At 43.8% G+C, this 27,468-nt stretch overlaps 1 protein-coding gene across 1 annotated transcript in view; it reads left to right on the top strand.

Annotated features, from left to right (window-relative positions):
* Positions 1-27,468, top strand: part of LOC135225742 (uncharacterized) — a 123,438-nt gene that overhangs the window by 82,342 nt on the left and 13,628 nt on the right. The window contains exon 2 of the mRNA XM_064265135.1: positions 26,644-26,739. Within this exon, the coding sequence (XP_064121205.1) occupies positions 26,680-26,739 (60 nt within the window). The 5' untranslated portion in view covers positions 26,644-26,679. The remainder of the gene's footprint in view (positions 1-26,643; positions 26,740-27,468) is intronic.

Raw genomic sequence — 27,468 nt, 5'->3', positions numbered from 1 at the left:
GGCACATGTCCAGCAGTCTTAGGAAGTCAACCTTCGCAGTTTACCAAGGCAAATGGGCGATCTACTGTCATTGGTGACGTAAACGGGGTTTTTCTCCACTATTCAGCAAATAGCAGACTTTTTAACCTTCCTCAGAGACAAAAAACGTTTGTCCGTTTATGCTATTAGAGGCTACAGGGCGGCACTGTGTTTGGTGTTACGCCTTAAGGGTATCGACATCGCCTCTTCTTGGGAACTTTCCCTGCTAGTTAAGGGGTTTGAGCAGTCGACTTCTAGAGAGCTCAAGCCTCCCAACATGGGATGTTTCCTTGGTGCTTAAGAGCTTACCTAGGAGTCCATATGAGCCCTTGCGTCGCTCATCTAACAGGAACCTGACGCTCAAGGCAGTTTTATCTTTTGGCTTTGGCATCTTCCAAGAGGGTAGGAGAGCTCAACGGTCTTGAGTTATTAGGTGAAGCACACCAGGGGTTGGAAGTCGGTGTCCTTCGAATTTGTCCCGGAATTCGTGGCCAACACCCAAAATCCCTCGGTGCATGATGACAGGTTCACTTCGTTTTCCATTCCATCACTGACTGACTTTGTGGGTGGTGATGGTCAAGAGCTTTTGTTGTGCCCTGTCCGGGCCCTGTGTTGCTATCTTGAAAGGACTCGGCACCTTAGACCAGGCTGCCGCAGACTTTTTGTTATCATAGGCCGTTACAAAGAAAGAGGTGTCTAAGAATACTATCTCTTTTTGGATATGGGAAGCCATCAGACAGGCACACTTGACTCTTGATGATTCCACCACCACGTCTGTGCAGGCTAGAGCACATAATGTTAGAGGCATTGGTCCCTCTCTGGCTTTCAAAAAGAACTTGGCTGTACATAGTGCTGAGCACTGGTACTTGGTTACGCCAGTCCACGTTCACCTCCTTCTATCTTAAGTATGTTACCCACAGATCTATGGACACGTTTTCCCTGGGTCCTGTGGTGGCTGCCCAACAGGTTGTGTAACTCATGGTTGCCCTTAACGGGGCACCTTTGTGTGGATGAGAGAATGAGTGAGTTGGCTGGTCTCCTTCTTTCTCTTGTACCTTTCCTTCTTCTTTCGGGCAGTTTAAGGAATAGACACGTCATTTGCTGGACTGGTCTGATACAGGTGGTGAGTGAGGTAGTCATACTGGTAGTGTGGTTGTGCAATATACAATATCTTAGCCACTGTTTGGTAGCATAGGCTCCACTCCTTGGCAAGGAGGAGTTGGGAGTAGTACAAACCCTGGTGTATTGGTTTGCTATTGGACAGTCAAAGTTTCTCTTTGGTTCCCGATACAATGGTTATCCCATATATCATTGTACGTCACTCAGGTTCTGAGTAGTTAGATATTAGTTTATCTAGCTTCTCAACGACTTCAGTCCCTCTCCAAGAACTATTTCTTTTGAGAGCTGGACTGGTGGGTAGGCCCCCAGCCGGTCTAGGATGTCTTATACCTCCCTCCACGTATGAGTCTATCCTATTGTTAAGACCGAAGGTTAGTTCGTGCATGTACTAATGACAAATTTTTAAGACAATTTGTATTTTTTCATAGCTGCAAACCTGAGGTCTTAATGTTATACTGCCACTCTAGCCGCCCCCTCTATTTGTTAAGTCGTCTTGAGTTGGGAAAGACTGGCGTAGATGAGCGGTCTTTGACCACTCTTCACCTGATCTACGCATGTGTTGCCAGATATCACAAGATTCCTTGCTATCATCTGCTTTTTAACTGGATCCAGCTAGGCGCTAGAAATGATCCTATTGTTAAGACCTCAGGTTTGTAGCTATGAAAAATACAAATTGTCTTAGAAAATTTGTCATATTAACCCTCTTACGCCGATTGGACGTATTAAACGTCGAGTCAAAATGTCTCCCGTATGCCGATTGGACGTACCATACGTCGACTCAAAAAAGTTTTTTTTAAAATTCGCGGAAAAATACTTATAGGCCTACCAGCCGAAAACTTTTGAATCACGCGCCTTGGGGGATGCTGGGAGTTCACGGATCAAGGCCTTGTTTTGTTTTGAAGCGTGACCCAAGTGCGCATGCGCGGAATCCTTCCTTCTCGCTCCAGCCAGCATCATCGTAGCATCATCCGTCAGCGATCTTTTGCCGCAATCGTGTTTGACTGAGCTTGTGCGAGACTTTGAACATTTGTGTTGGTACAGAACGTTCATAGAGATGTCTGACTGTCGTATGACACGCGAAAGGCGCGTTTTACCCGTCGGAAGGGATCGTGTTAGAAGAGTTTTGGACGTTGGATGCTGGCGAAGGACCCAGCACCCAACCTGACCTCGCTCCTCAACGCCGTTCTGTGCGACCACGTGTCGATGAAAGTGCTTCGAATGTGTCTCATTTGCCGTTAGTAACCCCAAGGAAGCATCGTGCCGTCCTTAGGGGCATTCGTAGGAATTTGGGAGGGCTCAAACCAAGGGACATTGACGATTATTTAATCGGAGCTCGATCGAGAGCATTTGGCAAGTCCTCATTTTTGATGGCGGTTGGTCATCCAGTGACGAGGACTTATTCTCCCGATCATAGTGATGACGAGGATTATTTGCCCCCAATGTCCGTTCGAGGGTCACATCCCGAAAGTGAACTAGAATTTAGTAGTTATAGTGCTTATGAGGGGGAATCTGAGGAGGGGGAGGACGATGATTTAGGATCAAGTTTTGTTGGCGATGATGATGGGGATACAGAAAGCGAAGGCTTGAGTGAGGGAGATGGGCCAGTGAGGGGGGTTCGTGTGGGAAATCGTTCCCGCGCTCGTGCCCGCGCGCGCAGGGGCACGTAGAAGGTCGGATAGTCGTGCTAGCCTAGGTCGTCCGAGAGCGACGATGGGTGGACAGAGGACCCCACACCGTACACCCATGCATCCATTTACGGCAAATTCCTGGGCTCACCGTACCTGTTCCCCTGACTGCTCTGGGTTTTGTTCAGCTTTCCTTACGCGGGAATTGCTGGAGTACCTGGTAGCAGAGACGGCGGACTACGCCAGGTATTGCCGTGATGAAACTACGCACGACATTATCATATCACTGGCGAGGCTGCAACCTCCCTGACATGGCGCATTTTTTGGGCTCCACGTTTTTTTGGATTGATTCCTGCTGCCGACGTCAGGATGTATTGGAGGCGTAATTTTTCTTTTAAGTACGCCAATGTGCCCGGCATTATGCCCGTGATACTTTCTCTGGCGTTGGACAGATATCTCAACGCCTTCAACCGAAGGGCCATACCCGGAATAACTCTGATCGCCTCATTTTAGTGTGCCCAGTGTTGGAATATATTCGTGAACGCTGTAAAACTCTTGTGATTCCTGGAAAAGAACCTTTCTTTAGATGAGGGGATGATGCCTTACAAAGGACGTCTAAGCATCAAAGTGTATACCCAAGAAGCCGAAGAAATATGGCCGTTGAAAATTTTTTTATTACCGAGGCAACACTGGCTACGTCGTGGACTTTTCGGTGTATTCCGGGGTCTTCTCCACGATGCGTGAAACTGTTTTTCGGCTTGTGGGATCGTTTCCGTAACCAGGATACCTGTTTATGGATAATTATTATATCGGTATCCTGGCCCAGGAAACTGTATGATGCAGGTGTTCACGTCAAGTGGTACCCTTCGGTTGGTGCGTGGGGCCCCGAATTCCCTCAAGAGGTACGCTAGCCATCAGCAACATCTGGCAAGAGGAGAGACACAGTGGCGGCGGAAGGGAGCTGTCTTCGTCATCTGTGGAAGGGTGTCCGACTCGTCCCCCATGATTACGACGAGCCATGAACCTGTCCAAGAGGAGATCGTGCAGCGGAAGAAGACGCGTCGACAGGGCGAGTGTGTATGAGCAGTTTCGTGTAGAGCGCCCTACCGTCATTGGGCACTACAATAGGCACATGGGAGGAGTTGATCTCTTTGATCAACTCATCCAATATTATCCCTTGCCAGGAGAACCAGGAGATGGACCCAAAAGCTCCTGAAAATACATTCTGCAGTTGGCCCTCCAAAATGCCTACGTACTCTACTGTGGGGGTACTACGGTCCCCGATCTACGGTAGGATGAGCCACTTACAGTTCCTCGAGGCAGCCGGGGAAGCCCTCATCAACTTTGATCCCAATGAGTGGGCCTTCCATGTCTGGCCCCCTCTGCCCCGAGCTGTAGATCTTACCCATAGAGGAAAGGGCAGACCTTCGGGGTGCCACTTCGGTCATCCTTCTGCCGTCCGCCCCGCCCAACTGCCGACGCCCCTGCTGCTGACGCCCCTGCTTCTGCCGCCGCCCCTGCTGCCGATGCCCCTGCTGCTGACGCCCCTGCTGACGCCCCCACCCGCCCGCCCCTTCTCGTCGGGGTAGTGGACCGGCCCTCCGTGTCGGCTGATGCCATGGGGATCACACACTGGAATCTCCTAGAAGGGCGCAAGGCAGAAACGGTGCCGGGTGTGCCATATGAATGGCAGAAGGAAGACACCCGTTCTTCTGTCGCACCTGCAAGATAGCTCTATGCAGGTTCGGGGTAGTGTGACCGCAAATTACCACAGTGCGGTCTTCTATTGGAGTGCGACTCAGCGGCGGTCAAGGGAGGGCGCACGGAACCGCGCCCTATCCCAGCGCCGTAAGGGCGCGCGTCTCCCTCCTCCACCTGTACCTCGTCATGTCGAGAGGAAAAAAAAAAATGCAAGACTCTTCAATGGAGGAGGGAGGAAAACAAGAATAGAACGAAGAGTCAGGATTAGGACGTGAGTATTCTGCATTTGTTTTATATTTATTTTTTTATTATTTTCAAGTTTTTATATCTCAGTATCTATGCATGAATACGATATTTCATTGTATGCAAAAAGAAAAGTGTCACCTGCATTCCTTTTATTTATGTATTCGTACCAGAATCGGAAAATGTAATAAATAAAGAAAACACATACATATCACATATATATATATCTATAATATATATATATATATAAGATATAGATATATAATTAAATTAATATATATATATATATATATATATATCTAATATATAGATATTATATCTATATATATATATACCTATATATATATATATATATATATATATATATATATATATATTATATATATATATATATAATATATATATGATATAATTTATATATATATATATGTATATAATAATATACTTTAATTTTTTTTTATGTTGGTATTTTTGGGTAAGCAAAATACATAAGTCTAGTAATCTTCATTTATTTATCTTCATTTTGAAATAAATTTGAAGTCTCTAGAACAATATTGTGATTTATGGTGAATTTTTGAAAAAAATATCTTTCTTCCCTCCGGTGCGCCGCTTCGCGGCCGAAAATCTCCGAAAATGCGTAGATCGTATTATCCTAATATTTGCTCCTTTTTATATTAGCCGTTTTTATAGAGTTTTATATATCAAAATGTGCGCAAATTCATGAAAAATACAACAAAAAATAATTAAAGGTTGTAGCTTTCTCATATCTGAAATATCTGCATATAAATTACGATAATTGGAAAAAAAACTACGTACGGTCAACTTTGATGCAATCGAAATGGTCAAAAAACGCAATTGTAAGCTAAATCTCTTACGGCCTAGTAATATTCATTTATTTATATTCATTTTGAAACAAATTTGAAGTCTCTAGAACAATATTGTGATTTATGGTGAATTTCTGAAAAAAATATCTTTCTTCCCTCCGCGCGCCGCTTCGCGGCCGAAAATCTCCGAAAGGCGTAGACCGCATTATCCTAATATTTGCTCCTTTTCATATTAGCCGTTTTATACAGTTTCATATATCAAAATGTGCGTAAATTCATGAAGAATACAACAAAAAATAATTAAAGGTTGTAGCTTTTCTCATTTCTGAAATACCTGCATATAAATTACGATAATTGGAAAAAAAACTACGTACGGTCAACTTTGATGCAATGGAAATGGTCGAAAAACGTAATTGTAAGCTAAATCTCTTACGGTCTAGTAATATTCATTTATTTATCTTCATTTTGAAACAAATTTGAAGTCTCTAGAACAATATTGTGATTTATGGTGAATTTCTGAAAAAAAATATCTTTCTTCCCTCCGCGCGCCGCTTCGCGGCCGAAAATCTCCGAAATGCGTAGATCGCATTATCCTAATATTTTCTCCTTTTCATATTAGCCGTTTTATAGAGTTTCATATATCAAAATGTGCGCAAATTCATGAAGAATACAACAAAAAATAATTAAAGGTTGTAGCTTTTCTCATTTCTGAAATATCTGCATATAAATTACGATAATTGGAAAAAAAACTACGTACGGTCAAATTTGACGCAATCGAAATGGTCGAAAAACGTAATTGTAAGCTAAATCTCTTACGGTCTAGTAATATTCATTTATTTATCTTCATTTTGAAACAAATTTGAAGTCTCTAGAACAATATTGTGATTTATGGTGAATTTCTGAAAAAAATATCTTTCTTCCCTCCGCGCGCCGCTTCGCGGCCGAAAATCCGAAATGCGTAGATGCTTATCCTAATATTTGCGCCTCCTTTTCATATTAGCCGTTTTATAGAGTTTCATATATCAAAATGTGCGCAAATTCATGAAGAATACAACAAAAAATAATTAAAGGTTGTAGCTTTTCTCATATCTGAAATATCTGCATATAAATTACGATAATTGGAAAAAAACTACGTACGGTCAACTTTGACGCAATTGAAATGGTCGAAAAACGTAATTGTAAGCTAAATCTCTTACGGCCTAGTAATATTCATTTATTTATCTTCATTTGAAACAAATTTGAAGTCTCTAGAATAATGTGATTTATGGTGAATTTCTGAAAAAAATATCTTTCTTCCCTCCGCTCGCCGTTTCGCGGCCGAAAATCTCCGAAATGCGTAGATCGCATTATCCTAATATTTGCTCCTTTTCATATTAGCCGTTTTATACAGTTTCATATATCAAAATGTGCGTAAATTCATGAAGAATACAACAAAAAATAATTAAAGGTTGTAGCTTTTCTCATTTCTGAAATATCTGCATATAAATTACGATAATTGGAAAAAATACTACGTTGTGGTCAACTTTTGGCGCAATTGAAATGGTCCAAAAAACGTAATTGTAACTAAATCTCTTACGGCGTAGTAATATTCATCTATTTATCTTCATTTTGAAACAAATTTGAAGTCTCTAGAACAATATTGTGATTTATGGTGATTTTCTGAAAAAAATATCTTTTCCCTCCGCGCGCCGCTTCGCGGCCGAAAATCTCCGAAAAATGCGTAGATCGCATTATCCTAATATTTGCTCCTTTTCATTAGCCGTTTTACCTAGAGTTTCATATATCAAAATGTGCGCAAATTCTGAAGAATACAACAAAAAATAATTAAAGGTTGTAGCTGTTTCCATTTTTTCGAATATGTGCTATACATATATATATAAAAATTTCGACATTAAGGTCAACTTTAACTCGTCCGAAATGGTCAAAATCTGCAATTTTAATCTAAAACTCTTGCAGTATCATAAATTTTAATCATTTGTCTTAATTTTGAAACAAAATTGGAAGTCTCTAGAACACTATTGTGATTTACGGTGGAATTTTTGAAAAAATATTTTTTTGTTCGTCCGCGAGTTACGAATTCGTACATCATTTTGTGATAATATTTTTCCGGTGTTTGCTTTTATTGTTTTACAATGTATTATATTATCAAAATGATCGCAATTTAGTGTACAATACAACACAAAAAAAGTAACTGGTTAGCTTTGACCGTTTTCTGCACAGCGTGATTTGAATACAATTATGTATGAATTTTTTTTTTTTTTTCGCTACCATATATCGCATTATTTACATATGATAATGATATTATTTTTCATTTCTGATGGTTGCATTCTAAACTTCAGGCAATAACAAAAAAGGAGCCAAAATGAACTCCTTTAATCTTCAAAAGTAACGCGCGCTGTAATTTTTGAAAAAATTATTTTTTCCACTTCCGCGCTCACTCCAAACGTTTTGATTTTTAGGGCTTCGGCGTAAGAGGGTTAATGCAATGGAACCTCTACATACGAAAGTCCCTACATACGAAAAATTCAGGTTATGAAAGCAGACGAAGATTTTTTTGCTTCTGTGTACGAAAATAATTCAGGTTGCAAAAGGGTAAAGTCCGAGATTCGTCTGGGCTGCTGAGAACAATTTTAAAACTGGTGTGCTGCCAACTCAGTAGACTCGCCACCATCCTCCCGCTCTCCTGTTGGTTCCTGATGCTAGTCACTGCCGTAAGATCCTGCTCCCGGTTCCCGGTAAGCATCTGTCCCATCATGCCTATATGTAAAAAAGGCGTTCCTTGACCATTTCTTGCGGCAGCGTTATCGTAAACACCTGGAACTTGTCCGTTCACATATATTTCGATTGTTAACTTATTTTCGTGTTAGTGATTTTGCTTTCGTTGCACTGTAAGTTACTTTATCGTGTTGTGTGTGAACTTAATGACTTACATTATTAGCTATGGGTCCCAAGAATGTTGCTGAAGTTCACGGAAAGAAGAGGATGCTTTCTATGGCGGCGAAGATGGAGATAATCAAGAAGTGTTAATGTTTTCTGCCATTTGGTAATGTGTTTCGTAAAGTTAAGCGTTCATGTTTTCTGCCGTTTCTCCTCCCCCTCTCTCACCACTTTTGGACATCACCTCACTCGAAAGGTAAGGTTCCACATATTACTACATATGTACGTACATGTACACAGTATTTCTTGTACCCTGTACACTAAGACACTTTATTTACAGGTACAGTAACGGTTTGGTTAAATATTGAATGGTCCAAATTGTTGTATTTCATTGTTTATTGGTCAATTTATCTTTATTATAAGATTTACTGTGGTGTTTTTGTAGGCTTGGAACGAATTAGGCAATTTACATGTAAAACGTAGTTCTAGATACGAAAAAATCAGGTTACAATGGCAGCTTCAGAACGGATTAATTTCGTAACCTGAGGCATTACTGTAATACTTATCTATATAATTTATCTGGTCCCAGCCATCCTACCACCCATCCTACCCCACAATCTGCCTATCACAACTGATTTTCAAGGGAAGGTTTAATTTCTCAATGACAAAACGTCAACGGCAGTGTTACCAACTGGCGGACAGAAAGGAGGTAACAGGGTTGCCAATGTGGTAAATTTTGGTACAGTTTTGGGGGATTTAGGGCTACATAAATTATACAGGTAAGTATTGTTAATATTAATTTTATAATAAAAATTCCATATTTACTAATTTTCAAATATTGATATTGATGTAACCAGCACTAATGTCGATTCATTAAAGAAATTAAAAAATGATGTAAGAAAGAAGGAAAATCCATTCTACCCCTTATATTTCCTTTTAAATCTAGGTACTAAGCTGAGGTCCAGAGCTGTCAAATACGTAATAATAACACCACACCTGCCTCCAGTAATGTGTTCCCAGGTGTTACCTTCTACCTCATCTTCACTTGGCAATGCCCTCCTCCACACCCTGGTGTCGAAGGCTGTCCTTGGCCGGAAGAAGTAGTCTTCATCGTTATCTTTTATCTTTATGTTCATCGAGTGCTGTCACCTCCTCCCCTTGTACAGTATGGTCCCCAGTTATGCGAGAATCTGGTTGATCCATGGCCTCACAGAATTGGAAATTCGCACATTTCGAAACATACCTTATGGGAAAATTCTATTAAAGCAACTTACCCAGTCAAACTTTTTTTTATACTACCCATTTTCAGTACTTTCTATGTACTATACTATAATTTTTTCTAATATGAAATTGTTCTTATAGATAAATAAAACATTAAAAAGGTTTTACTAAATTGAAAAAGTTTAAGATTGCACACAGGTTGGTGAAAACTCCCACACGTAAACAATGCCACCATTGGCTGCAAGTACTGTACAATACAGTCATTTCCTTTAAAAAACCTTTTGGAGGGAATTTCCTCTACCTATCCTCTGCCAAAAAAAAAAAACCGTGAAGAGTTCTTCTGCTGAAGGAAGTCTTTGTGAACCATTTGAGGTTTCGGGGACAGGCGAATCATGCATGTCTTCACTCCCGTTAGGCCTAACAAACTGTCTCGGTGTCATTGTCCGGCACATTCACTATGTAATCGTTTTCATATAAATTTACTCTACAATAAAAAAAACTGATGTAAATTCAAAATTTGATATGAAATTACAATTCTTAAAATGATAAAAATTCAAAATTCAACATGTAATGACAGTTTCTTGAAAAGTTTAGATCAAACGATTCTCTCTCTCTCTCTCTCTCTCTCTCTCTCTCTCTCTCTCTCTCTCTCACACACATCTGCTTCTCTGTTAATCACTTTTACTAGTCATTTTGTACATGAACTTCCCTGCCAGATATATACTTAGCTATAGTCTCCGACGTTCCGACAGAATTTCAAATCTCGCGGCACACGCGACAGGTAGGTCAGGTGGTCTACCCTACCCGCCGCTGGGTGGCGGGTGTATGAACCAATCTATCTCTCCAGCCAGATTTTTTTCTGTCGCTGAAGCGATAACAACTGTTGTCGTTTCATTCCGATATATTCTTCTTTCTCGCTTGCCTGGAGATTGATTGGACTTTTGGTGAACGTATTCGCTCTATTTTGGCCTTGGCATACGCTGATTGTGGACCGTTATTGACTTTGCGCTGGATTTTCTGCAGAATGTCTGATTTTGATTCTGTTTCCTTTTTTCCAAAACTCCCGTTTCACATAAGTGACTTACCGAACAGTTTACATAGCTTATAAGCTTCTTACCTACGGCAGTCGAAATTCAAATTGTTGGCGCCAGCGGCGTTGCTATCTTAAGTATAGGTGATACAAGACCCGCCCACATCCGGGAACCCTGGGTACTGCTAGCCTTCTACCGTCAATTTTCGTTTCTGCCGCTCACGGGGTAACACCTGTGAGATTTTCGCTGCAGTCTCCTGCGTCGCCATTTTGGATTTTGGTTTTGGTTTGGTGATGTACAAGTTTTTGTTTTTTCTTGCCAGTTAGCTATCTCTATTCAGTTTTTCGTCATATTGCTAATTATGTCAGATTCTAGTTCATCTGCTGTAAGGTTTTTGCAGCGCTGGCTGCAAAACAAGATTAGCTAAGTTATGTCACGATCCGCACTCTAAGTGCACTAAATGCAGAGGACAAAATTGTAATGGTATGGATGTGACATGTGATGAATGTAAAGAAATTGGATGAACAGGGATGGAGGCGGTTTAGATCGCATGCTGAGAAAAGAGAAAGATAGGAAGAGGAAGGCAGCTCTTAGGGCTAGTAGTAAGAATAGGTTAGAAACTACTCCTGTTCCTTCGGAGACAAATAAGTTTCTCTTGCCTCTCCTTTATTAGAGAATATTTCTCCAAATTAATAGTCCTCCTACTTCTCCTTTGATTACCCCTGTTCAAGTTGCCCATGTTTCCGAACCCAACACCATTGCCTTGCTTGAGTCTAAGATGGATAAAAAGTTCGAAGTGTAGCTGAATCAGTTATGAAGTTAGGAATGTCTTTTAAAGCTTTTCGTAGATAGTACAGTGAAATCTAGTGCAGTGCAAAGTGTTAATGTTGCGCCTGAGGAGGCGGTTGTCCGTTCCCCCTCGACTCCCAGACGACCAGGTCACTGTCCCGCTCCCGCACCGGGAGAAGACATACCGGAGGTCGTAAGGAGTCTGGGGGAGTTTGCCCACGGTCAGCCGTCGACTCCGTCGACTCGCGGGTGTTGTCCAAAAAGATGTGGAAAGGTGTTAGTGTTTGTGATTCTCGTCTGTCTTCTGATTCGGAAGTGCAATCGCCAGTGCGCAAAAGGCGAGGTGATTTGGTGTCTCGACCGTTAAAAAGACATTCGATTCTTGCGTGATTCGTCACCGACTCCTGTTAAGAAGTCTAAGAGGCATTGGAGTCCTCAACCTTCGTGTAGTTTTTGCTCCGGATGTGATATTTAGTGAATCTCCTCCGCAGTCCGCATTTTTCGGCTAAAAGCAATGGCTCTCGGACTAAACTTTGTGATAATTCACCGATCGCTCGACTCTCCCAAGCGAGTCTCGGTCGCAGTTTCGGCTCGGTCGCCTCATTCAACTCCGTATTACTGTCCAGAGAAAGCGTATTCGCTCGTCTTTGTTCGACTCCCCTCGCCGTGAGTCGATAGGAATTCCGACTGGTTGTTCGCCTGTGTCGACTCGTGGTGCGGAGACTTCACCTGTTAGAAAGAATCGTTCTTCGACTGAAAGACCATCGACTTCTACAGTGTTAGACGATTCTACCTTAGCTCCATTTAAGAAGCATTTCCAGGATCTTATGAGTTTGTTGAAATCCTCCACCGGGTAGAACATAAGCCTGATTCGACTCTGCTTCCGTGCAGTCTGAAGAGGAAGCTTTGGATCAAGATGACAAGGATTCGTCGGCTTATTCGAGTCTTCTTAAATTTTTCCTGTCCACTTATCCAGATTACTTTGAACCTGCTCTCGTCTTCACCGCCTTCAATGTTCGTTAAAGATAGGAAGACAGCGTATTCGTGTCTACCTAAACTGGTTCTTTCTCAGTCCTCGAAGCAGGCCCCTTAAGGAGTCAACAGAGTGGCTTTCTAAGAAGAGGGAAAACAGTAGGCTTCATTTGCTTTCCCACCTTCTAAGCTTCAGAGTAAAGCGTATCGCTTCTACGCAACTGGAGAAGTTCCTTCTTTGGGGATGTCTGCCTCCTCCCAGGGAGACTTCTCCGGTTTAGTGGACTCACACCGAAGAGCAGCTTTTTTTCGTCAGCTAAAATTTTGTTTTCTTCTTCAGAGCTGGACATTTGTTGAAGAATATTTTTAAGTATTTGAGGGATTTAGTTTTTGGACTGGACTATTTGCCTCTTTAGCTCGCAAGATGAAGACTGTCAGTCTTTAGAAGAGATTTTGCCACAGACTGGTTAGGAGTTCTGTCCTGTGCGGATAAGGCTGTTAGAGATGGTTCAGGAGAATTAGCAGCCCTTTTCACAATGGGAGTGATGAAGAAAGAGAGAAAGGTGGTGCTTCTTTTCGTGTCTAAAGGAGTCACTAATAACCAGAAGTCGGCTCTCATGTTTGCTCCTCTCTGTAAATCTCATCTTTTCCCTGAAGAAACCATTCACAAATTCTATCGGATTTAGAAAAGAAATCTACTAATGATCTCCTTCTTCAGTCTCCAGACGTCCGAAAGAGCCTACTCCGACAGGAGCTAAGTCTTCTCCTCTTCAGAAGCATCCCTTTCGAGGGAATAAACCTAAGTGCAACGACCCAGGACTAATTTGCGTCCACAGTACAAGTCCTCAAGAAACCTCCCCCCAAACCTTCGACGGACAAGTGAGAAGCCGTTCCTTCACGTGCAAGTAGGGGCAAGACTCCATCTTTTTTGGGAAGAATGGAGTCGAAGAGGTGCAGAGCAATGGGTAGTTCAAGTTCTTCGAGAGGGATACTCGATTCCTTTTGTTTTAGATCCTCCTCTCTCCGATACACCCAATCAGCTTAACAGCATATTCTCCAGGATCAGAGAGAGCTTTGGCTTTAGCAGCAGAGGTCAATGCACTCATCAAGAGGGAGCAATAGAGGAAGTCCTCGACAGTTCTCAGGATTCTAACAGACTCTTTGTAGTTCCCAAAGCCTCGGGAGGTTGGAGGCCAGTGCTAGATGTAAGCGCATTGAACCTTTTTGTGCTGAAGACAAAGTTCAATATGGAAACAAATCATTCTGTGATGTCGGCACTCGCCCAGGCGATTGGATGGTGTCCCTGGACATGAAAGACGCCTACTTTCATGTCCCGATTCACCAGAGTTCAAAGAAGTTCCTGAGATTTGTGTTCGAAGGGAGACGTATCAATTCAGAGCCCTTTGGGTTTTGTTTCGGCTTTCGACGGCCCCTCAAGTATTTACTCGTTGTTCTTGCTCCATTGGGGAAATGGCTGCATATTTTGTTGGCATAAATGCAGCATTTTACCTGGACGAATGGCTTCTCAGATCGGGTTCGAGGACACAGTGCGTGAAGGATTTACGGAAGACAACTGTCATTAGCGAGTCATTGGGAATTCTCATCAACCTGGAGAAGTCTCAATTAGTGCCGTCCCAGAAGATCCCCTATTTGGGGATGGGATTGAATTCTGGACTCTCAGACTTTTTTTTTTTCGGGTTTTTTCTGTCCCCGAAAAAGAATAGAATCTTGCCTCAAAAAGGAGCCAATTCCTGAATCGTCAGTCCTCCTCCGCCTGGAATGGATGAGTCTTCTAGGGGACGTTATCATCAGTAGAGACGTTTGTAAATGTTGGGGTCGTCTTCACATGAGATCTCTTCAGTTTATCTCAAAGCGAGGTGGTGTCGGAAGTCTCAACCAGACGTATTCGTTCCCAGTGTCGGAAGAGATCAAGAACGACTTGAGATGGTGGATGTCGAGGGAAAGATTGCAAGAGGGTCTCTCCCTGACATTAAGGAACCCAGACGTAGAATTATACTCCGACGCATCGACAGAGGTTTGGGGAGCTCTCCTAGGGACCAAAAAGATCTCGGGATTATGGTCAGAGAAAGAGAGGTTGAATCATCAACATGAAGGAGTTTTGAAGGCGATTTGGTTCGGTCTGCAAGCATTCGCCTCCTTTGGTCGTGGGAAAGAGAGTGGCAGTATACTCCGACAACACCACCGCTCTATTCTTATATCAGGAATCAGGGAGGAACCCATTCATTCTCCCTCAACAAAGTCGCAGAAGATCTCCTTCTCTGGTCTCAAGATCGGGATATTTCCCTCGTTCCGAGGTTTGTACAGGGAAGTTAAATGTACTGGCAGACGAACTCAGTCGAGTAAACCAAGTTCTTCTTCCCACGGAGTGGACATTGCAAGACAAAATTTGTCAGGAACTGTGGAAACTTTGGGGAAGACCTTCAGTGGATCTGTTTGCCACGTCGAGGAACAATCGACTTCCGATCTTTTTGTTCCCCAGTTCCAGATCCTCTTGCTTGGAAGACCGACGCAATGCTTCAGGATTGGACGGGTCTAGACGTTACGCCTTTCCCCCATTTGGAATGATCAGAGAGGTGTTGAACAAGTTCCTCTCACATCAAAATGTGTCATGACGTTTGGTAGCACCATTCTGGCCCAGGAAAGAGTGGTTTCCAGACCTTCTCAAGTTTGGTTATAGACCATCCCAGACTTCTTCCTCAGTATCCTCGGCTACTCAAACGCCCCACTTTCGACGGTATCATCAGAATTTGTCCGCTCTGTCACTGACCGAGGGTTCAGACTGTCCGGAAACTCGTCAGAGCGAAGGGTTTTCTCGTAGAGCGGCAGAGGCTATTGCTAACTGTCGAAGAAGCTCTTCTGCCAAGCTTTACAATCAAAGTGGGGAGTCTTTAGGACGTGGTGCAGAAGACATATTTCTCGTCTTCTAAAACCTCTGTACAGAAATAGCTGATTTTTTGCTGTACCTTAAAGAAGTTAAGAACTTGTCGGTATCGACAATTAAAGGGTACAGAGCTATGCTGTCCTCAGTGTTTAAGCATAGAGGGCTTGACATCTCCTCTAACCCAGGATATTGGAGATTTAATTATCTTAATACAGTAAAAGTATCCAAGAAGGATAGTGTGGACTGGAACTTGGACGTAGTTTTAACTTTTCTGATGTCTTCACGATTCGAGCCACTTCGTGAAGCGTCTTGAGAGATGTAACGAGGAAGGCACTTTTTCTCTTCGCTTTGGCTACAGCAGGAAGAGTGAGTGAGTTACAAGCCATCCACAAAGAGGTGGGGTTCAAAATCGTAATGCGGTTTGTTCTTTTGTTAACGAATTTTTAGCAAAGAACGAATCTCCCTCTAACCCATGGCCTAAATCTTTTGTACTTAAGGGATTATCTAATATAGTGGGGTCCGATGACGAAGAAAAATATTTACTATGTCCTGTCAGAGCTCTGAAATGTTACCTGTCAAGGACACAATCCGTTAGAGGTAATTCCGACCGACTTTGGTGTTCGGTTAAGAATTCTGCAAAACCCCTCTCCAAGAACGCTATTTCGTTCTTTTTGAGAAGTCTGATACTGGAGTCACACTCTCAAGTCCCAAGATCAGACTCTAAATGTGCTTAAGGTGAAAGCACATGAAATACGTGCAGTGGCGACATCCTTAAGCTTCAAGCACAATATGGTCGCTTTTCCTCGATTCTTCAATCTACGTTTTGGAGATCGAGATCTGTGTTCGCCTCATTTTACCTGAAGAATGTAGAGTTTACCTATGATAGTTGTTGTAAATTGGGTCCTGTCGGTAGCGGGCATGGTGTTGGGAAGGAAACATAGGGGGAACTTTCTATCCTCTACTGTCTCCTCGCCTTGTTATAGGTTGTTGAGTCGTGCAGACTGGAGGCTCATAGTACTTTGGAGAACTCCAGATCTTATTTATTACTTTTGAGTATGTCATTATTTTTGGTATAGGTGATGGTCTGTTGTTTTTTATCTGGTTTTCTGAAGCCCAGGGCAAGGGCATTATCTGTTTTTTTAATATTTGTCAACCAACGTCTTGTCCATGGTTACAAAATCCCACTAAGTAGGGACGACCCTGGCCTATACTGCCACGTCTCCCTACGAGTGATGAGAGCGCTAACCAGAGGCACTATTCTCCTGCAGCTGCTCTCATCACAAGTAGGGTACTGCAACATTTGCTGTTTAATGTGGTCTTACTGTCATTTTTATGTAGTCCATCTACCCTCCTTCCGGGTAGTTTGGATTCAGCTATGTAACTGTTCGGTAAGTCACTTATGTGAAAATGATATTTTCATGATAAAACTAAAGTTTCACAATATACTTACCGAACAGTTTTACATAATCAAAGCCCACCCACCTCCCCACAGATGGACGTGGTCGGCTAAACGAAATTGGACGGTAGAAGGCTAGCAGTAACCCAGGGTTCCCCGGATGTGGGCGGGTCTTGTATCATCTATACTTAAGATAGCAACGCCGCTGGCCGCCACAATTTGAATTTCGACTGCCGTAGGTAAGAAGCTATAAAGCTATGTAACTGTTCGGTAAGTATATGTGAACTTTATTTTATCATGAAAATATCATTTTTGTTTAGAGTATGTTTGACTGATGGATGTAAGGTGAGGTTACCGAAAGCTGCGGTTGACCCTCACACTATCTGTGTTAAATGAAGGGGGAATGAATGTTCGTTTAGTAACCCGTGTCAAGAGTGTGAGGTTTTTGAACGAGATGAATATAAGGCTTCTTTCTTCTATATAGGAAACTGAAAGGGATAGGTACGTAGACTTCTTCAAGGAGTTCGAGCAGGTCGAGAATGAGTGAGGAATGAAACTAACATTAATGTAGTTTTAGAACCTTCCTCCCAGGTCTCAGCTCCTGCTCCCCGCACCGAAGCCGTAGATTCGTCTTCGGAGGCGGCGGCCTCAAAGCTTCCTTGTGTTCTAAGGAAGACAAGAATCTTCGTACTGATCAAGGTAAGAGTGTCGGTGATGATAAGTGCAGTGTACCAGTGATGTGGAGGGTGCGTCTGACCGGCTCCTTAGTGCCTCCAGGCCTAGACCTCTTCCAGACTCCCAGTTCCAGTGGAGGAGGAAAGTCGAAAGCCGCAGGAGGGCTGGGAGAGCCCCCACCGGTCAGGCGTCCCTCGGCAGATCCTGAAGTTCGCTCCCAGGCTGCCTTGGATCGTAAGAAGAAGAATATTCTTCGTCAGTGTTTTTCCGTCGTCCTCTTCTCCTTCGCCGAAGCGTGGTTGGAGCTCTAAGGAGGCGTCACGCCCGTTGAAGAGGGCTGCGGAGGCTCCCTTCAGTACGTTAGCGTCCAGCCCAGAAGACTTTTCTGATGTAGCTTCCTTGCAAGCAAAGAAGCCTAGGATATCCTGTGATCGCCCTCCTTCTCCGCCTCTCCTGTGCTGAGCTGGCTTCGAAGAAGATCCTGGGGACTCTCCTTCTCGAGTGCTAGCGGCCTACAAGCTAGATCACAGCCTTGGCGGACTCCTTGGCATCGAGATCGCGTAGAAGGAATGGATTTGTCTCTCCCTATCAAAGAGATCGAGGCGCTTTTCGTCGGAAGAGCGCTCTCCTTGTAATCGGCGATCTCCTTCTTTTGAGGATACTACTACACATCGTAGGATTTCACGAGAGGAACACCACTCCCGCTCGGAGGTGTCGAGACGCCATTCATCTGATAGGCGCTCATTGGACTATGAAGATATTTCCCCAGATCGGATTCCTGCCTCGGGTAGACGCTCCGCCCCTTCTGTTTCTCCTTCTTCTAGAGTTCGTGCAAGAAGAGAGAGTCGCTCAGGTCATAGAAGACTTATTTCATCGTCTCCGTTCTTTCTTTCTTTTTCTCCTCGCCTTCTCAGAGAACCTAGGGAATGCCCTTCTGAAAGTAGGCGCGCTTCTCCTTCCGACTACTGTCGTCGGGCGTCGGATAACGTGACTTGTAGGCGCTCATCGCATGGAGTTCGCTCCTCCCCTGTAAGACATCAAGAGTCTAGTAGGAGCCCTGCGCCTGGTAAGCGAGCTTCTTTTAGTAGCTGTTCTCCTGGAGAAAGACGCCATTGGATCCTCGTTTGCTTCGTTCTCCTAGTAGGATGCGCTCTTCGTTCTCGAGACTCCCTACTCTGATCGGTCTCCTGCTTGCTAGAAGTCAAGAACGCCTCAAGCGCCCTGCTTCTGTTAGGCGCTTGGAGCCTTACAGACGTTCTCCCCTTGGTAAGGACCAAGATCTCGTCGAACGCACTGTTCCGTTTAAGCGCTCGGAGCATAGCAGCCGCTCTCTGCTTCGTAGGCATCAAGAGCCTCTCAAGCGCCCTGCTCCTGATAGGCGCCCTATTTTTAGCAACGTTTCGCCGCTTGGTAGGCACCAGGATTCCCCTAAGCGCCCTGTGACAGATAGGTGCTCGGCGCCTAGTACCGCTTCTCTCGATTGGCGCCAGGAGTTTTAGTAGGCGCTCTCCTCTCGTAGTCTCCCTAGGGATAGACGTGGTCTTTCTAGGAAGGGAGTCCCTTCCTCTTTTGCTGTTAAGAGTTTGTCTTCGTTTAGGAAGGAATGCGAGATGAGACAAGAATTTTCGGATAAGCGTCCTTCTATTAAGACTCGTCGTTCTCTTGTACGCCGCTCTACTTTGGAATCTTCTCCTCATTCAAGACGTTTGTCTCCTTCATCGCACTGTACCCCAGCTAGGAAATCATCTAAGGATTCTCATAAGGATCCTCATCCTCGTTCTCCTCATCCTCGTTCTCCTCTTCAAGAAGACCAGGAAGCCTCTGAGGAAGAAACTAATACATCGGCAGCAGTTTCTTCGTACAAGAAGCTCACAGAGCTTCTCCTTCAGGAGTTCGGAGAGTCTTTGAGCCCTACTGCTCCTCTCCACACTCGTTGTTCTCCACAGCAGAAAGCAACGAAAGGATCTTCGTGTGTGAGAATGAAACCGACTCTTTCTATGAAGAAAGCGCTCAAGAGTTTCGGGTCATGGATGCATACTAAAGAAGAAGCGGGGAAAACTATGTTTGCCTTCCCTCCGTCGAAGCTTTCAGGACGGACAGGATTTTGGTATGAGACAGGAGAACCCTTGGGACTGGGCCTTCCGTCTTCAGCTGACGCAGATTTATTCGGCACTAGTAGAACGCCACTAGAAGATCAGCTTTGAATTCGGCCAAAACTACGTGGCAATGAATGAAATAGATCACATTCTAAAAGGCATTTAGAGTCTTGGAAGTTTTCAACTTTCTCGATTGGTCCCTCGGAGTCCTAGCCAAGAAAACTCAAGGACCGGACACGTTTTTCTCCGGAGGATTTGAATTGTGTCTTATCCTGTATGGATAAATCGGTGAGAGATGGGGTGCCAGCGAAATAGCTTCACTGTTTGGAGCAGGGGTCTGAAGAAAAGTCAGTATTTTTGCTCATTTTTAAACAAAGTCTGTCTCACATGCTCAGAGATCGTCTTTGCTTTTTGCCCCTCTCTCTACGCAGCTGTTTCCTAAACACCTGGTTCAAGACATTTCGAAGGCTCTCTCTGCAAAAGCTACGCAGGACCTTCTAGCGCAGTCTGCAAGGAAGCCACGCCCTACCTTCCAGACTAAGACAAAGAAAGCTAAGCCGACCTCTCAGGAACCCTTTCGAGGGGCTTCTACCTCTAGATCCTCTTCGTTCAGAGGTCGGAAACCGAATAGAAGAGGGAGGACTTTTACAAAGTCAATCAAACCTCCCAAGTAAGACTCAAGTCCTTCAGACAACTGTAGGCGCCAGGCTTTTACAGTTTGCAGAAGTCTGGGCCCAGAAAGACGCAGATGCCTGGACCCTGTCAATTTTGAGGAAGGGCTACCTCATCCCGTTCTCTTCGAGGCCTCCCTTGACGAATACCCCGAGGGAGTTGACGGCCAGATACAGGGACCTCATCATGAATCAAGCCCTCCGACTAGCGGTAGATCAGATGCTGGAAAAGGAGGCGATCGAACTAGTGGCAGATCATCTTTCGGCAGGCTTTTACAACCGCCTGTTCCTAGTTCCGAAATCCTCAGGGGGATGGAGACCGGTGTTGGACGTAAGCCCCCTGAACTTCTTCGTCGAAAAGAAGAAGTTCACGATGGAGACCACTGCCTCGGTGTTAGCAGCACTCCGTCCAGGGGACTGGATGGTGTCCTTGGACTTACAGGACGCTTACTTCCACGTACCAATCCATCCTTCCTCGAGGAAGTTTCTAAGATTCATGATAGGGGGAAGAATCTTCCAATTCAGGGCCCTGTGTTTTGGCCTCTCCACGGCCCCCCAAGTCTTTACGGCCATCATGAGGAATGTAGCACAATGGCTTCATCTAGAAGGGGTGAGGATTTCGCTCTACCTCGACGATTGGCTTATAAGGGCCAATTCCAGAGATCGTTGTCTGAAGGACTTGAAGAAAACCCTGGATTTGACTTATTCCTTAGGACTTCTGGTCAGTCTGCAGAAGTCAAGTCTGATTCCCGCTCAAGAATGCATTTATCTGGGGATCCAGATGAACTCTCTGAGTTTTCGGGCTTTCCGTCGCAGGAGAGGATAGGCCCGGGACTCGAAAAAGTAACAAACTCTTAGGAAAGAAGTTTGCACAGTGAGGGAGTGGATTGAGTCTGCTGGGGACGCTTTCCTCACTGGAGCAATTTGTTTCCCTAGGAAGGTTGCACCTGAGACCGCTCCAATTCTTTCTTCATCGGAATTGGAGTCGTCCTTCTCAGGATTTGAAGTTCTCCCTGTCAATTTCTCATCAAATCAAGGAGGAGTTAGCATGGTGGGCGGATCCCAACAAGTTCTCGCAGGGACTGTCTCTTCAATCCCAGAACCCCAGCCTGGTGGTGTTCTCAATGCATCGGAAACAGGTTGGGGGGCGACTCTGGAACCAAGGAGGTGTCAGGAACCTGGGTGGGGGACCAGTCTTCCTGGAACAATCAACAGGAAAGAACTAATAGCGTGTGGCTTGCTCTGAAGGAGTTCGAGTCAGATGTGACAGGAGCGTTGTGCAAATAAACTCGGACACACCACGGCTCTGACATACATCAGGCAAACAGGGGGACGCATTCCTTCTCTCTGTACGAAACAGCAAGAGATCTTCTTCTGTGGACAGAAGAAAGGGGGATAAAACTTCTCACCAGATTCATACAGGGAGAAAGGAATGTAAGGGCAGATCTCCTCAGCAGGAAAGATCAGGTCCTTCCAACAGAGTGGACTCTGCACCAAGATGTTTGCCAGAGCCTTTGGAAGTTGTGGGGCAGCCCTCTCTTAGACCTGTTTGCAACTTCAAAGAACAAAAGACTGGATCTGTATTGCTCGCCCATCTCGGATCCAGGAGCAATAGGGATAGACGCTCTCCTACTCGATTGGAAAGGACTCGACGTATACGCGTTTCCCCCCTTCAAAAGATTCTGGGGTTGACTTTAAAAAGTTTGCCGAGTCAGTTTATCGCGAGGATGAGTTTGATAGCTCCCTTTGGCCAGCACAAGATTGGTTCACAGAGGTGCTGGAATGGCTAGTGGATTTTCCAAGATCGCATCCTCTAAGGAGCGATCTACTCAGACAGCCCCACTTCGACAGGTACCAACAAAAACCTCCCCGCTCTTCAGTCTGACTGGCTTCAGGACTGTTCAGACTGTCCAGAGCGAAAGGCTTTTCGTCAGCAGCTGCTAAGGCAATCGCTAGAGCGAGGAGGTCTTCCACCTTACGTCGTGTACCAGTCGAAGTGGGATGTCTTCAGAAGAGGTGCAAGAGGAATAACGTTTCCTCTTCCAGTACCTCTGTGAATCAAATTGCAGACTTCTTTTTATTCTTAAGACAAGAATGTAGCTTAGTCGTTTCGACGATTAAAGGCTATCGTAGTATGTATTGGCGAATGTCTTCAGGCACAGGGGCCTCAACTTATCGGAAGATAAGGACCTACAGGACCTTATTAGGTCTTTGTACAACGAAAATGCAGTCTCCTAAGACACCTAGCTGGAATTTGGCTGTAGTCCTTCAATTCCTTGGGTCTCTAGGTTTGAACCCCCTAATTCAGCCTCATTCAGACCTTACCAGGAAGACTCTGTTTTTTGATGGCTCTAGCTTCGGCCAGAAGGAGTGAGTGAGCTTCAGGCGATTGATGGTAATGTGGGTTTTAAGGAGGACGCTCTCATTTGCTCTTTTCCTTCCTGGTTTTCTTGCAAAGAAATGAAAACCCATGCGAGTCCATGGCCCAAGAACTTCGAGATTCGTGGGTTTTATCTTCTTTGGTAGGAGAAGAACCCGAGAGAACTCTTTGCCTTTTCCCAGTGAGAATGGTGAAATACTACCTTAGAAGAAAAGAGCAACTGAAAGCCAACCGAGAGGTCCTGTGGTGTTCAGTAAAAGACCCTACTCGTCCATTGTCGAAGAACGCATTGTCCTTCTTCTTGAGAAGCCTCATCAAAGAAGCACACGGGTCCTGCAGAGAAGAACATCTTAGGCTTCTTAAAGTGAAAGCACACGAAGTAAGAGCCATAGCAACTTCTCTTGCTTTCAACAAGAATATGTCCGTGCGAAATCTGATGGAGACAACATTCTGGAGATGTCAGTCAGTGTTCGCGAACCACTACTTACGTGATGTGAGAATCACTTACGAAAATGCTTCGCCCTTGGGCCCGTACGTATCTGCGGATTCAGTGCTGGGGCAGGGAGCTGGAACTCATCCTGTTTAGTAGTATAAATTTTTTCCCCTTGTATTTGTTGTTGTTGGTTGCCTAAAGAGGATGCATGAAGGCATCTCTTTAGGTCGTAATACTAATCTTTAGTTGTTTGGTCAGGTGGTCTGATGAGTGTGGCTCCTTGCAGTAGTAGTGGTTAGGACCTGTTAAGATAGGGACGAACTCCCTTTAACAGGATCCGACTTGGATTCTACCACACAAAGGGATCATATATACCAGTGGTAGATCCGAGAGTCTTTCAGCATCAGGTCACGTCCTAGCTGTAGCTCTCCAGGCAACGCAGACTCAGAGACAGTATCAATAAAGTCTTCTGCCTGAACAGGTAAGAACCAAGGTTATTTATATCCTACAACATCAGTTGTTTCTTATCTCTCCTTATTACTTTTAGCTGTCCTTACCCTCCACCAAGGGTGCCAATCAGACTAAGTATATATCTGGCAGGAAGTTCTGTACAAAATGATATTGTTAAACTACAATAAAGTTTTGTACATACTTACCTGGCAGATATTATACGTCTAATGGCCCACCCAGCCTCCCCTCAGGAGACAGGTGAAAGAAAAAAATCTGGCTGGAGAGATAGATTGGTTCATACACCGCCACCAGCGGCGGGTAGGGTAGACCCACCTGATCTACCTGTCGCGTGTGCCGCGAGATTTGAAATTCTGTCGGAACGTCGGAGACTATAGCTAAGTATATATCTGCCAGGTAAGTATGTACAAAACTTTATTGTAGTTTAACAATATCATTTTTCATCAAAACCTATTTCAACAATAGAAAATATTAATGATCAAATGCCAAAAGTTAGTCAAAACAAGTTAACGAAGGTCCTAGACTGATCATTCATATACACAGCACTATGACGTCTCAAATGCACAAGGCATAGGCTTCTGTCTTAGCTAATGGCTGAGTGCAGGAAACCTTTCTCTCGCATTCCCCTTGGAGGAATAATAGTTTTTTCCTCCAAGCATTCCCCCCGCCACCTAAAACACTTGAAAAGATTAGATTTGATATGTTGTGTGTCGCGTGACTCACAGACTTTGAACGGCTTCGCAGATACAGAAAATCTATTTTTGAGAACTAGGTACTGCATAAAAGGGGAATCGCACAATTCGAACACTCATTATTCGGGACCGAACTATACTTCCAAAGCTAGCAAATGGAGGAAGGAGGAGGTTGCTTCACCCATACGCAAAAAGCTTGAGGGGATATGGCCCCACTAAATTTTAATTGTTCATACGCGAACAAACCTTCGGTCTTAACAATAGGATAATTTCTAGCGCCTAGCTGGATCCGGTTAAAAAGCAGATGAAAGCAAGGAATCTTGGGATATCTGGCAACACATGCGTAGCTCGGGCCAGGATTGGTCAAGGACGACGCCGCTACGCCAGTCTTTTCTTTGACCGCCTGGGCGAGAGTTGTGTTAACCTCTTGTCCTTTTCCCGGTTCATTGCCCGTTTCGTTTCTTTTAGTGTGTATGTGTGTGTTGCCTGGTATTATGGCTTCTGCTCCTTCTCGGCGTGGCATGGCCGGGCATGGCCTAAGGAGCAATTGGAGGGTCGTTTTTAATGGCGAAGAGAGAACATCAGAGTGGGTTTTTGATGCTTCCCTACTTGGGAAGCGGTTTCTCGCCTATTCCTGATGTTTTCCGTCTCCGCAGTAGTCAACCCCCATAGTAGCGTTGTCCCTGCATCTTCCTTTTCTTTTCTTTCATTGATTCGTCGATGGAGGTATCGGGAGTCGCCAGAGTAATATTTGTAATGTAGCCCCTCTTCCTCGGGAGCTTATTTGGTTCCCAAGAAGGGTGAGGCTTTTCTTTTCATCAATAATCTTTCTCTTCCAGTGTCGGAGGTGTCCAAAATGGTGGCGATTTGAAAGATGCTTGGGCTACGGGGTACCCCGTCCTAGGAGGGGTTGCTATCACATTTTGTGGAGGCTCGCACCCCCCCTTCCTGGTCTGGCCAGGCCATCCCCCCTCCCCCCTGCCTAGTCCTCGTGGGTAGCAGCAGTCGGCCATCTTGTATTGCTCCACCAGTGTCTGCTGCCGCTTTGAGTTGGAGTGACGCTGCGGCATCAGCCCCGTTGATGACCTCACGGGGTCCATCTTTGTGTATTCCTCCGCCAATGGCATCTCTTTCCCCCTCGCACCGAGGGGAAACCGTGACGTCACATCGATGACGTCTCTACCCCTCTATGCCTCGTCGACGTATCAAGCGTTGGAAGGCTAAAGACTTTGCCCTTCCTTCGCCTTCAAGGGAGGAACAACGCAGACGTGTTCCCGAGAGTGCTGTGGTTTCGGGCAGTGTTAGTGGTGTGCGTTCTGCAGTAGTAGTAGTCACTTTGTCCTCTGCCTCGAATCTTGAGCGTGTGGCCCCCCACCCCCCCACCCCCCAGTCTGTGCACATTGCGAGTGTGTTGCAACCTCCCCTGCCCATGCACATGATGTTAGTGCTCCTTCTTCTCCAAGACCTATTTGTTGCCGTAAAGATCTGAAGGCGCCTGTCAAGAGGTCGAAGGTAGTAAGCGTGGAGTTGGTGCAGCTGGAGTGTTTGCCTGCCTCTCTCTCTGGTGCTTCCAAGAGTTCGACTCTAAGGAATTCTCTGTCGATTTCAAGTATTCGAGTTTCTCCCCGTCTCACGTACCTACGTCCGCCATGCCCATGACTATTCATGGACATGTGGAGTCATCTGTTGAGGTAAGTGATGTTCCTAGTGTTATAGTGGGTTCGTCTCAGAGGCCGACGCTAAGTAGCATAATGTGCCACTTATCCTTTCATAGGGATTTATCGATTTCTTTATAGTACATGAGTCCTTCTTTTGAATGACTTGTTATAATCTTTGCTGAGAGCAAATTAAATGTTCCCTCTTCCATCCTTATGTAATTACACCAATCCTTGGGAGCTATCTGTGGTTCATTTAAAAGAGATAAATGTGAGAGTTGTTTTTCTCTTCTGTAACCACTCTTTGACCCAGTATTCTGTTAAAGGCAAGCTCCTAGGTAGACACAGTAGCTCATAAAATAAGGGTAATAAAAGAGAAAAACCACATACATACATAATTGGGCCTTCAGAAGACCACTTAGGAATACATATGTAGATACGTGGGCAAAGAGAGGGAGAATAACAATAGTACTGAGAAGATGAGAACAATTTTAAGGTAAAAACAAGAAATTCAAGCAGACCATTCTTGCAACACAATTGTATTTTGGGTTTAGTCAAAATTGTCAGAATCTTGTCTTCCTGTTGTAGTGAAATGGCTGGCTCTGGCCAGGCATTGGTTTGTATTTCATGAGAATACATATTTTCTGCAAAGTTATATCAAAATCCTTAATTTTTAACATTATTTATTAAATTTTTTCAAAACTTTAATCTATTAAGATATTTGTTTTCTCCATTAAAAAGGTTGAGTAATCTGTAGTAAGCTTTATTCTTTAAGGAAATAAATTGTGTAGTATTATACAACAGATTACTGTATCATGGGACATGTATTTATAGTATTTGTGATTTTTTTTGTAGGTTTTGGTGTCGTGAAGGAGTTTCAGGCTGATAAACATGACTCCGTTTGATGATTTTGTATACCTTGTGAATTCAATTCTCCTTGGTGAAGAGCCTGTAAGTATTATTGTGTGTGTGTGTGTGTTATATATATATATCTATATATATATATATATATATTATATATATATATATATATATATATATATATATATATATATATATATATATATATATATGTATATGTATATGTATATGGTATATGTATATGTATGTATGTATGTATGTATGTATGTATATGTATGTATGTATGTATGTATGTATGTATGTATGTATATTTATATATATATATATATATATATATATATATATATATATATATATATATATATATATGTGTGTGTGTGTGTGTGTGTGTGTGTATTTCATAATTTCAAGAACTAACTTTGTGTGACCATATTGTATCACCTTTCTTAAAGGGAAATAAATAAATGTGGTTGTTCCAACAGAAATAAAAAATGCTCTTCAAGTACTGTTATTCCTCAGTATGAACTCAGTAATTGAAACTTGGTAACAAGGTAGATAACTGGTGGTTAAAGTGGGTAAAAGAGGGAGTACCCATCACACAGCTGCCATCTCCAAGCTCTCATTGGCTGTCATTAGGTGATGATTGCTGCATTCTCTACTAGATTGACTGTTGTTAACAATTGGGTATTTGATTGTTGAAATGGAGAAAAACCTACTAACAGATGCTGTTGACAATTGGGTATTTGATTGTTGAAATGGAGAAAAATGAAGTTTTCATAATAAAACTAAAATTGTAATACTTACCTGAACACCTGAATT

Source organism: Macrobrachium nipponense, chromosome 13, assembly GCF_015104395.2.
Source record: "Macrobrachium nipponense isolate FS-2020 chromosome 13, ASM1510439v2, whole genome shotgun sequence".
Lineage (NCBI taxonomy): Eukaryota > Metazoa > Arthropoda > Malacostraca > Decapoda > Palaemonidae > Macrobrachium > Macrobrachium nipponense.
This window is presented reverse-complemented; position numbering and strand designations above follow the sequence as displayed.